The 11,857-nt window shown below is 44.7% G+C and overlaps 1 protein-coding gene across 1 annotated transcript in view; it reads right to left on the minus strand.

The window, feature by feature from the left end:
* Positions 1-10,792, minus strand: part of LOC120841499 — a 68,878-nt gene extending 58,086 nt beyond the window's left edge. Inside the window, exons 1-2 of the mRNA XM_040212402.1 lie at positions 10,748-10,792; positions 7,730-7,844 (exon numbers count right to left, since the gene is read on the minus strand). Of these exons, the coding sequence (XP_040068336.1) occupies positions 7,730-7,832 (103 nt within the window). The 5' untranslated portion in view covers positions 7,833-7,844; positions 10,748-10,792. The remainder of the gene's footprint in view (positions 1-7,729; positions 7,845-10,747) is intronic.
* Between the last annotated feature and the right edge of the window lie 1,065 nt (positions 10,793-11,857).

The raw sequence follows: 11,857 nt of genomic DNA on the forward strand, positions 1-11,857 counted from the left end.
TTTGACAACTGCGAACTCAATGCAGCAACATTCCACAAGGATCATATAAATCGGGTAGAGTTCGGTTTCTGAAAGGCCCGTTCACATTCTTGCGACCGAGTAAGACCGAGAGAGACCAGACCGGTTTTTAAGCCTCTTGCGACGTCTTAGGGCCAGCTCCGCATCCGGTCCTACGACGTCGCAAGAGGCTTCAAAACCGGTCTGGTCTCTCTCGGTCTTACTCGGTCGCAAGAGTGTGAACGGGCCTTAAGTGTTCTGCAGGAATCACAGCCAGCCCTTGGTCCCGATCCCGTTAATCCTTCGGAAACTTGTGCAGACACTGCCGCACAATGCCACTTCGGATGCAGGACATGTGAGGCAGCTGTTCACGCAACATCTTGGGAGCATTCTTTTCGGAGCCGATCAGAGGCATTCTCCCCGGGCACTTACTACTCATTTCCAACTCTTCAATGTACAAAACAAATAATATTGGAGGGCAGAACTTCGAGCGGAACAAACATAACTGCAAAGGAATCGCACGGCAACGGTAAACGTAACGCTGTCGTCTGCTGCTCGCGACCAAAAAAATAAAAAAAAGAGAACGCGAAAAAATTTAGTCGCACGGTCGGGTGTAGCCACGTGACTTCCAGCACACTCTCTTCCTCTATATTTCTCCGACTTCCGTGCGCAGGTTTTGGTTTCGGTATCGAGCAGTTGCGTTTAAATTTTAACATGAATTGGGTAGTATTCTGACACCATATTGAATTGCCTGGCGAAAAAATTTAGACGATTTTTTGGGGGTGTCAGTGTCCTTTTGATGGGAATTGGTGCTTATCGCAGCTTCTTTTGAGTCAACAAGAAAAGGGTGATATTTTCCGAACATCAGGGAACATCAAGATTACCCAAAGTTTTGGAAAAACGTCCGGCAACCAATAAGAAAAGGAAACGAGACGATGGCTATTCTTTTTGAAGAGAGAGCCAGCCTCAGAGGACAGCTGTGTTCTGGGTGAAGCCAAAAATAAATCTGTGGATAATGTCTTTCTGGGAAGCGATCTTTTTCATGTTCAAACAAAGCCACTATTCGCAATTAATTTTGCCTTTTCCCAAATGAAAAAAAAAAAAAAAAAACGACTCTGCTGTTCGTTTTTTGAGTGGATTGATATTTAACAAAACACGACATCCTAGCCGTAATGGATGCGTCAGTCATGTTGCTCGAAATTAAGTCGAGTTTGTCTCGTCAAATTGGCAGAATCTAAGGGCCAGGGGTCGAACAGTCACGACGTGGGCCTTTGTGCGTGCGAATTGTACGTGATTTTGCCGATGGAAGAAAATACCTTTTTGAATTAATCTGATAATTTTTGTTTTTTACAGAACGCATGCTTAGTTTACTGGGCGATATCAAGACCTACGGTGCATGAGTAATCGAGTACAACCCATTTCAGGGGTGTAACAACGCTGATTTTATTTCTAACTAATAAGTTCGGCCTAGGTGATATTGACGATAATTTCGGTGACATGCAAAGTATTCAATTTAATCATTCTCTAGGATGCGGTCATGCCCATTTAGGCACAGATCATAGCTTTTTGCTGTGAACACTCTTTGTTAAAGAATAAAGTAAGAAACAAAGAATAATTTAGGCAACTTGACCGATGCATAAAGTGGGGCAATGACGTTACGTCATTTATACGTCAATTCAGTTTCACCGCCAAATTTAGTAGAAAAATTACGTATTGTGGCTTAAACACTAATTCAATTTGCCCGCTAAACACTATTTTGCGGGGAAATTATTGTGACAAAGTTACGACGCCTGTACACCAGTTCAGCTTCCCGTTAAAGTTAGTGGGCAATTTAAGTCACGTGGCCAAGTCATTTCTTTCGATAGATATAGCGAAAGATTTACATCACATGAGCTAAACAGGAATTTAGTTTCCTGCTAAATTTAGAGGGGAAAATCGACGCCCCATGACCTATAGAGTTCAGTTGTTTTTTTTTTTTTGCTATATTTAGCGGGGAAACAAACGTATTAAAACTTGGGTTTGGGCTAGTTGGTCCATTACTGAATAAAAGGTTAAAAAGCGCGAACAAACGAGGACAATAAAGAAACACGGACGACAGGACAGGCGCTTCACTCTCAACTGGTTTTTATTAACACCATTGTCACCTATATATACACATTGCCCAAACCACATCGAATTCAATCGCAACAATTAGAGCCAACCTTCCAGAAACACCATCTCACTCTGGAGCAAATACAAAGACGGAGCGCTGACGCAATTGTTTTTTTCCTTTTTAGAGCGCAGCTCTTAGGGGCCCGTTTCCGGCTTGAGCGGCGTCGCCGTCGCCGTCGCCGTCGGCGTAACCGCGCGGTGCATCATGGGAAATATCCCATAATGCACCGCGCGAGCCCCCCACCGGGGTCACGTGACTTCGTGGGGAGGCACGTGACCCCCTCCTCGAGGTCACGTGACCCCCGCCGATGTCGCGTGACCCCCCGATGACGTCATCGACACTGATGACGTCACCGGCATCCACATCGTCATCGTCATCATCACTGATGTCATCATCAGTGATGACGATGACGATGCGGATGCCGGTGACGTCATCAGTGATGATGACGATGACGATGTGGATGCCGGTGACGTCATCAGTGATGATGACATCAATGATGATGACGTCATCAGTGACGATGACGATGTGGATGCCGGTGACGTCATCAGTGATGATGACGATGACGATGTGGATGCCGGTGACGTCATCAGTGATGATGACGATGACGATGCGGATGCCGGTGACGTCATCAGTGATGATGACGATGACGATGTGGATGCCGGTGACGTCATCAGTGATGATGACGATGACGATGTGGATGCCGGTGACGTCATCAGTGATGATGACGTTGACGATGTGGATGCCGGTGACGTTACCGACATCCGCATCGTCATCGTCATCATCACTGATGACGTCATCAGTGACGTCACTGATGTCGTCACCGGCATCCGCATCGTCATCGTCATCATCACTGATGACGTCGTCAGCGACGTCACTGATGACGTCACCGACATTCGCATCGTCATCGTCATCATCACTGGTGAAGTCATCAGTGACGTCACTAATGACGTCATCAGTGACGTCAGTGATGACATCATCGGCATTGGGGGTCACGTGACCCCCCCTGGTTAGTCTAACCCCCCCCCCCCAGCGCCCTTCCCTCCTCCTCAAGAGCTGCGCTCCAATTCGGCGTTACAGGGAGTTGTAAGCGGCTTTCACTTTTTTATGTAGAATGCCTCTATAATCTCTCTTTCCGTTTTTCCTTTGCCTTTCTTAAAAACTTTGTGCCAGTTAGGTCAGGTTTACATCCACATCGCCTACACTGGTCAGCGAGATGGCCCCCCGCGTTGTTGCGCACACACAAATTATGTTCACGTGCTCTATCATTGAAGCAGCGCCCAGTCTGCCCAATGTAGACTCTGCCACTAGTTGTGGCAGAGTCTACATTGGGTGTACGCAGGCTCTCCTCCTCCCCCATTTCCAGGGAGAGGAGGAGAGCCCGCGCACACTCAAAATGGGAGAGGGGACGCGGGCCTGTACCTTCCACTGCATTGACAAGAAAAGTTGTCGCGCAGTATAGTAAAGTATATGGTTTCGATTTCTTATCCCTATCTATCTCTCTTCTTACATTTACTTCCTCCCAGTCCCTCTCCTTACCCTCATACTGTGCTCTCTCCCCCCCCCCCCCCCATCTGCCTCCCATCCCCTTCCCTGAATGGATGCAGGTTATCGCCCGTTACCCTTTGTAACGGGCGATAACCTGCGCCCCCTAGCCTAAGTCGAAAAAGACAAACGTTTGATATCTCCCGCCGTTCTAAGCCAATTTTCTGCCCTAATTATCACCAGACGGTGTGGGATATCACCAATATAACCCTTTTGGTCGACAGGGAAAAAAAACTAGAAACATCACCCCCGCCTCGTTCCCCCGGCGAGGGAGATGACAATTTTTTTCTGGTCACCTTGTTGTCGTTGACGCAGCACCAGACCAACTGAGAGACAAGGTTGAGACTTTCAGCCGGAGCCACGGGGGAGGGATTCCTAATATCCTCTGTCCCGCCTGTCCCCAGCTGTGCTAGTTAGTTGTGCGTAATTCAATTTTCTCTAGATAATTTACACCAATCTTCTAATTGCCTATTTGTGACTGTAATCCTTTTCTCTTCTGTCCTTCCATCGTCGCCAGCAAAACCCAGGGCCTCGGCCAAATCGCTTACTCCTTCGGGGACTGCAGGGCGAAGCCCCGTACACTTTAAAACCAGGTACTCTAGAGCCCACTCTTATTGTGGCAGGCGCAGATAATGTGTATGTCTCCTGAAAATTAGCCCTATACGTCCTCGTCTTCAAAACTATCAAAACTACCGTTCTCAACTCAAAAAGTAAAAATCTTCCCCGTGAATTGTCAAACACATTTTTTTTTTAATCCTGTTTCTGGGACTTGTAAACGGTTAGAACTGAATTTTACTGTATTCTTACTTCCCACATTTATTTTTCTTCCTCATTCTCTCCCTTTTCCACTGAAGTAGACTGCTTACCCCCATCGCTAGTGTGTGGGTATTTAAATGTCAGCTCTCAGGTTCGGTTTGTCAATTTTGTATCAAAACTTTTCATGTATAAATACTTAAATACCTTCTGCGCTCACCGCGTATCATTAATTTTGGTCAACTTTCGTTCAAATTTCAACTTATAATTGCCTCCTTGCTCTCAAAAGACTACCAGCTTATGTCTTCCTGTACTGCCTCATTTTATGTCTGCCTGCGCTTCTTTTTCGAGTTTCTAATCCTGATTGAACCTCTGATTCCATGCACAGTACCCTATTGCCAAAAGACAGTGCTGGTACCATCGCTCCTTTCCTTATGCCTCTGGCCACTTCGTATCTATTATAATTCCATAACTTCTTGAGCTTCATAATAGATTAATTTCTTTTCTTTTTTCTAATTATATTCTCCTCGTGTTCTTTTAAGTATTTCCTTCCCTCAATAAGCCAGATTCCCAGATATTTGTATTTTCCTACATGGTCTTATAATCTCATGCATCCGCAGGCGTTCCCTCTTTTCGTCATTAAACACCATTACACTACACCCGTCACGACTAAATCTCATGTCCAAGGTGTCCCCTTCTTCTCCACATATTCCAGCTAGTTCTTGTAATGTATCGTAATTATCTGCCATAAGTACTATCATGTCATCCGCATACAATAGTCCTGGTATTACCTGTATTACATTTTTCTCTCCTTCATATATCTCACATCAAAAGCTAGGTTGCTTTGCCCAGATTTCTTTTCCATTTCACCGAGATATATCAGGAAGAGTAGATGTGACAGTGCACAGCCCTGCCTGTGCCTTTTTTTATCGCTGTGGGATGTGTAGCACCTTATTGTCTGTGCACACCTAATGAAAGCTGAACAAAATTGCATCTAAATTATACTCCTTCAGCTGATCCCAGAGTTTTTCCTGCCTCACATTATCGTACCCTCTCTTGATATCCAATTAAGCTAACCATAAAGGAGTTTGGTTCTTCATTGCAATTTCTTTACATTGTGTGATGCAGATTAAGTTATCTTCCAGTCTTCTGTCTCTTCGGAATCCCTCTTGGAGCTCACCCAGTATTTGCATATCTTCTGCGCATTCCTCCATTTTCTGCTTTACTATCTGCATAGCTAATCTGTATAGAAATTAAGTTACCGCTTTAGGAAAATATGACTTAATGTTGTCTTTGTTTCCTTTGCCTTTATATATTAGTATAATTTTACTTAGTTTCAATCATTAGATACCTCTCTTCCTTTAGTTATTTCATTAATCACTAGCCGTAACTTCAATTTGCTTGTTTATCCTAGTGTCTTTATGAGTTCTATGGGTATGTCGTCTGGGCCTGTTGCTGTACCTGCTAGAAATTTACTGTCTGTCTTGTCTCATTTTCTTGTGGTTGTCTTCATTGTTACACAATCCTGCTCCTCCTCTACACGACTGCTGCCACTTTTTGTCCTTCCCTCCCTCTACCCCTTCCCCATCCATCCTCCCTCCCTGGTCACATAACTCACTAATTAAATTGCCCAAAAGTTGATAAAAAGATTGTATCTTCAGTCCCGAAACGACTGTCTCGTGTCTTCCTCAGAATTGAAACTTCGCTGCCGCTCGTTTAAGGCTGTTTCACACAGCTGCGACTGCGTACAACCAATGTGAGTTAACACCTCTTAAAATCTCTTACGACGAGAGAACACACTGGCGCCATCTATCGGGCAGCTGTTGAACACTTGGCGGTTTTGTATATTTCCTACTCTTTTTGAACATAATTCTTTCTTTCTTGGGTTTAAAAACTTGTGCTAATGTTATAAACGACTATTTATTGATAATACGTATATTTGATCTCGATATTAAAGCAAAACCCTCGCTGTAGTAAAACGCAGTTCCAGAGTTACCTTACAGATGGCGCCAGCGTGCCGGCGTGTTCTTTTGTCGTAAGATATCACAAGAATTATATTGTAAGTTAAGCGGGTGAATGCGGGCCTTTAGAAAATACCGCGCCGCTTAATTCGTGACGCCACCCATAAAAACACGCGAGGTTAACATTTTATTTCGACGAACCATTAGAGAGTTTTAGTAGATCGTTCCGATACCTCCGATAGCCCCGATAACGATACTGTGCATGCGCAAGGGAGGCGGTGGCGGAGTACCCGGTATCGTTGTCGGAGTCATGGGAACGATCTACTAAAACTCTCTATTTTCCAATGAACCGGTAACGGTCACGTGAGATGATGGTTTTGTTCCCGTTCTGGTTCAACATTAAATGTATATCATCGGTTTCGGTTTTGTTTCGGTTCGGTCAAAAATAATGGGTTTTCTCCGGTTTTCGGTTCGGGTCCGGGTTAGGCTCGACACGCTGTTTTAAATCAACACTATCAAAGTTGACATTTTTACGTTACTTTTACTTCTGTCATTGAAAGCGGAATTATTCTAACTAAAGACGTCACAGTGAGCGACTGGCCTCTGGCCAATCGTGGAACGCCAACCACGTCAGCAGAAAGGAGGGGCACGTTATCGATGCAGCTAGCTATTTTCGGCGATTGCACCAGGCCCAAGGAACACGAACGGCTAAACCCGCTGCTCCCGCATGGCTGGGAAAGCTTTACGTTTCGGTGACATGCTATGTTACGACCTACGTGATTTCTAATTTAGTTTTTGATAAAAGGAGAAAGGCAAAGTTGGGCTATTGTTATTTTACGATAACAAACTAAAAGAAAAACAAATTACTCTTCTGTGTTCTATGATCATTATTCGGGTAGCTCTTTAAACACGAGGAAAAAATATGTTGTGATCTATCAAAGAAAAATTAACAACCTTCCAGTGTTTGAAAAGAGATTTTTTTTTTTATATGAGATGAAATTCCGAAAGATCTTACTGAGGAGGTCCTATTAGTTCTGAACTATTGAGTGACAATTTGGTTGATCGTTAATTTGTAAGTCAAAGTAAATAACTTCCCAGACACGGTAGACTATTTGAGGGCAGAGTGTGTACAAATATGTTTATGAGCTGATAAGCGTGGGTCGTATGAGGTGATGGGTCATCACAACACTTACAAATATCTATTATTTTGATTATTCCGCGTCATTGTCAAATACAACCAGCTCAATGAGATATTGAAGTCCAATTGTTCTAATTTGCGCGGCTTCTGCACTGCAAGCAGAATTTAATATAATCTTCCACTCACCAACGCCGGTGACAGTTGGTTTACAAACTGCAAACAGCACAAACATTGCCACGATCAGCCTTGTGGCTCTCATAATAAAGAATAAGAAACCGGTGTTCTTCATACTGTCCTCCACCTAGAATAGAAACATGCGGATCAAATTGATGTTTCCAGATTAAAAAAAAAAGTATCCAAATAAATCCGATATCAAGAAATTCGACTTTTTCGACATTTGTCTTCCTTTCTGGAAGGATCTAAGACGCCAAGGGACAGCACAAAAAAAAATAAGACGAACGGACTGTGCGCTCGCTTAAAACATGAATGATAATTAAAACACCAAATAAATTTCAAACCGGAATGCCCAATGATCTCTCATCAAAGACACTCTCGAAACAACCCCAGGTATCCTAACTCGAATCAATACAAGGCGATCGTAGGAGGACTTAGATATGTAGCTTCATCGCTATAGGTTTTGGTTTTGAAGTTATAAAGTTTTGAGGTTTGAAGCTTTTTGCTTGTTTTCGTAAGTTTAGTTTGCATATAACTTTTAAAATAAAGCGAATTTCGAGAAAAGGAAAGTTTCACTAAGTTACTATGTTCAGTGCGTTCAGGTTCGGTGCAAAATAAAGAGCAGTCAAAAATTCGTTGCAGGGCCCCTCCTTCAAGCAAGCTGAGAATGCAGTCAATGCCGCAAGCACGAAAGCTCGAGGTCGCTGCTTTAGAGCGTTCTTCCACAGGACGAGCGCACGCGCAGGAAATGCATATCTCAAAGCCAGAGGCGCGGGCAAGATCACGCTTATAACTTTGGCTGCAGTGTCAGCTTAAGCGTTCTGTTTAAATCCACGTGCCGTCGGGCTCGTGCGAACAAGTAGCGTTGTCGACTTCGTGCAGGGTCACGGCGCGTTTATTTTGCGTGATTACTTTATTTGGTTTAGGGAAAGCGGAAAAACGATTAGCACCGTGACGATACACTTTGCAGGCTGCCTTATCGGCTCCATCGACTCGTAGTGTCGGCTGTGGTGGGCCTTAAATTGAAACAGAGTATAGTGGGTTGTTCCATTTCACCCGAAAAAAAACAAACTAATTGAACCACTAAGAAATTGGTTAAGATTGTTTTGACTAAACCAGTCAGTGAGGAAAGCTGAAATAGCGCTAGAAAAACTTTATATTAATCTGCTTTTTCGGAATTTTTTTTCCTCCTTTCCCTCTAAAAAGTACGCTGGACACCTTATTTCTTATTTCGCGCAAATTCACCGGTTACAGCCGATTCACACGACGAACCGAATCGCGATTTTCGTCCGCGGACCGTGTACCACGTGACCGGTATGTCACCGATTCCTGCGTTCCGCGCCTCGTCCGCGGACGCGCGGACTGATAAAGTTGGGAGCCTTTTCACTAGCGAATTTCGGGTGGGAGATGGACTTGAAAAGCATTTAGTCTAACAGCATAAAAAAAAATGGCGGTTTACTTTTTGACAATTAAAACAAAACCGGTGCATCCCTTTGTTTTGTGCGTTCGCTGGTTGGTTTTGTCGCTCGACTCTTGATTTTACGCGTCGAAGAAACTGCAAAAACTTTGTCCGGCTGACGCGACGCAGCTTCCGGTACTCCTCTGGGTCCGTGTCAAGAAGCGCCCGTCGAAACTCGCCTAGCACGCCGCGATAATTCTTGTACGTCCGATCGGGCTTTCAACGAGCAAGACATTTCTCGTGGCTGTGGTGGGCTTGAGCGTTGTGCACGAGCGCGGAGCGCGTGAAGGCATCTCCAAACGGCCCTCCGTGAGCGCAGAACTTCGTCACTTCTACGCCGAAACCTTCTCGAGCAGGACCATGCCTGTGTCACTGTTATGCCTTGGATTAGTAAAGCTAGTGGTGCTTCGCACGAAGCCTAATACTGAGTTTTGCTTCGATCTGTACGTAACAGGGCGTGCGATTCTTTATCGCAGTAGCAAACGTTCATTTCTCTCTTGGATGACGGTGCCACGGTGCGATGTAGAAGTTTCGCGGGACTGTGGGCTGGCGAACAGGTTCGGTCCGTCCTCGTTGGCGTCTGCTCGCCGTCTCCCTCGTGTGGATGCGCTTGGGAGACGGACGAACCGCGGAATATGTCGTCATATGATCAATCCGTCCGCGGATCAGCCCGTCGTGAAATTCGAACATTAATGACATGTTTGCTACTTCGTTCGCTTAGTTTTCTTTCTTACTTGATCGCTTTATTAAATGCGTCCTACGTAACAAACTATTTATGGCAAATCGCTAGGCAATTGTGTCTATACGAGAAACGTCCTTTCATCACAAACGTTTGGCGATACTCTTTTTCTCCAGTCGCCAGACACCTACTTTCACGGCGCTCTTCGTCAGATAGTTTAATGCGTACCATCCGTACACTTCATCGCTGCTCTCTGAATGAAGCGATACAACGGCAAATTTTGCTGATAAACCTGGCAATATTCCACAGTCTTCCTTACTCTCGAGCTCCTCTCCCTCGGTGCTCTCAGGTGGTCAAGCTCCTCCTCGCCTACCCCACTGGTCACATGACCTCCCCGTTAACCAATCAGCGTCGAGCACCCAACCAATCGGTGTCGAACCTCGCGGTCGCGTGTTTGTCCAGGCTTCACCAAATGCCGAACACCTAGCCAATGAACGTTTCAGTGTAAAGAGTCGAAGAGCTGGATTGATGCCGTCACGCGAAGAATTCCGAGGCGGGAAACAGAGTGGACACAACTGTTCTGTCACTGCTCGACTAAAACTGGCGTTCCCACTAACTGAACATCAGTCTCAGCCGAACGCTGCCTCAGCACCCGGGTCCAATGTGAGCATCCTAAGGTGATGCTGAAAATTGCGCATTATTACTTCGTAACAACTCCTGGCTCAATCGAAAACAAAATTATAATTTCCTTTTCATCACCTCAATCTTCTTAAAGAGCACACGTCGGGAAAAAAGAGTATATATATCTTAATTAAACGCCTTTTTCTTCTAGAACTTTTAAAGTGAGGACTGACCATGATTTGAGAAAGCTTGAAGATCTTGCTCAACTTACAAATTGCCTTCCAGACAGCTGAAACTCTGGAGGTTGCTCGCTGGGCAAAGTGAGATTTTGTAGTGATTCACATCCTCCTTTTATAACACCAAAGTCAGTTGCCTCAATGTCGTCACAATTACTGACAACGTAATAAAATTATCAAACCAAAAAAAAATTCTATCTCGTTTTTTTTTTTATGAAGACAGATGAAACCGCGCCACTAGCAGGCTGCAAGCTAGCACATCAAAAGCTTTTCTTAAAGCGCGTCGTTTTTTTTTTTTTTTTTAGCTCTTTACTGAATAAGATTCGCGCGTTTAATGTTCACCTCCTACACCCACTCAATCACGGAATGTGCGAGATCTACACGGCTTTATGACACGTGGCATCAACAGCCAACGAAGGCAGACGAAATAAAGACACAAAGGTAACAAGGTACAAGGCGGGAGAGATCGAGACAAACATATATCTTCATTAAACCAAAAAAGTAGATGTGAATATTTTTACCGCTGTAAGGGCCAGCACCATCTAATCTATATTGCCGCGTGCGTGGCGGAGGGGCAACACACTCTGCTACCCCGCGAATGAACGCGGTGCCAACACCGATCGACACAGCTATTTCTATTAAAATTTATTACTCTTCCGGAACGTTCCAGTGGATTATCGGCTGCCACCGTGTGTTCTGGTTCGGAACATTCATGAAATAACCACGTGTATTATATCCGCAGATACAGGCTGCTTCGGAACAGTCGCACTTCTGACGCAAGACACGTTGTACCTAGTCTTTAAGTTGGTTGGCACAAGCTCGCGTAATTAAACGTTTACTTTTGATTTTACAATCGGCTGCCTTATTAACCTTGACAATATCATAAATTAAAATTATGAGCAATATATACCAATAACACAATCGAAGCTTATAGTCATACACACTGTGCGGTGTATCAAAGTCCACCGTGGCAATACGACCACCTTATCGGGCAGGAAGGAACCGTCCCAAGACCAAGCACCCGACCTCAATACCAGGAGGTGATCATGTCACGCGGTCGTTCAACCGACAGCCCCCGAAACAGTGCCCTTAAAGGTGTATTCACACGTCAGACAAATTAAGGGAACCAGACCCGCGGACCAGGG

Source organism: Ixodes scapularis, unplaced genomic scaffold, assembly GCF_016920785.2.
Source record: "Ixodes scapularis isolate PalLabHiFi unplaced genomic scaffold, ASM1692078v2 PGA_scaffold8__174_contigs__length_109621045, whole genome shotgun sequence".
Taxonomy (NCBI): Eukaryota; Metazoa; Arthropoda; class Arachnida; order Ixodida; family Ixodidae; genus Ixodes; species Ixodes scapularis.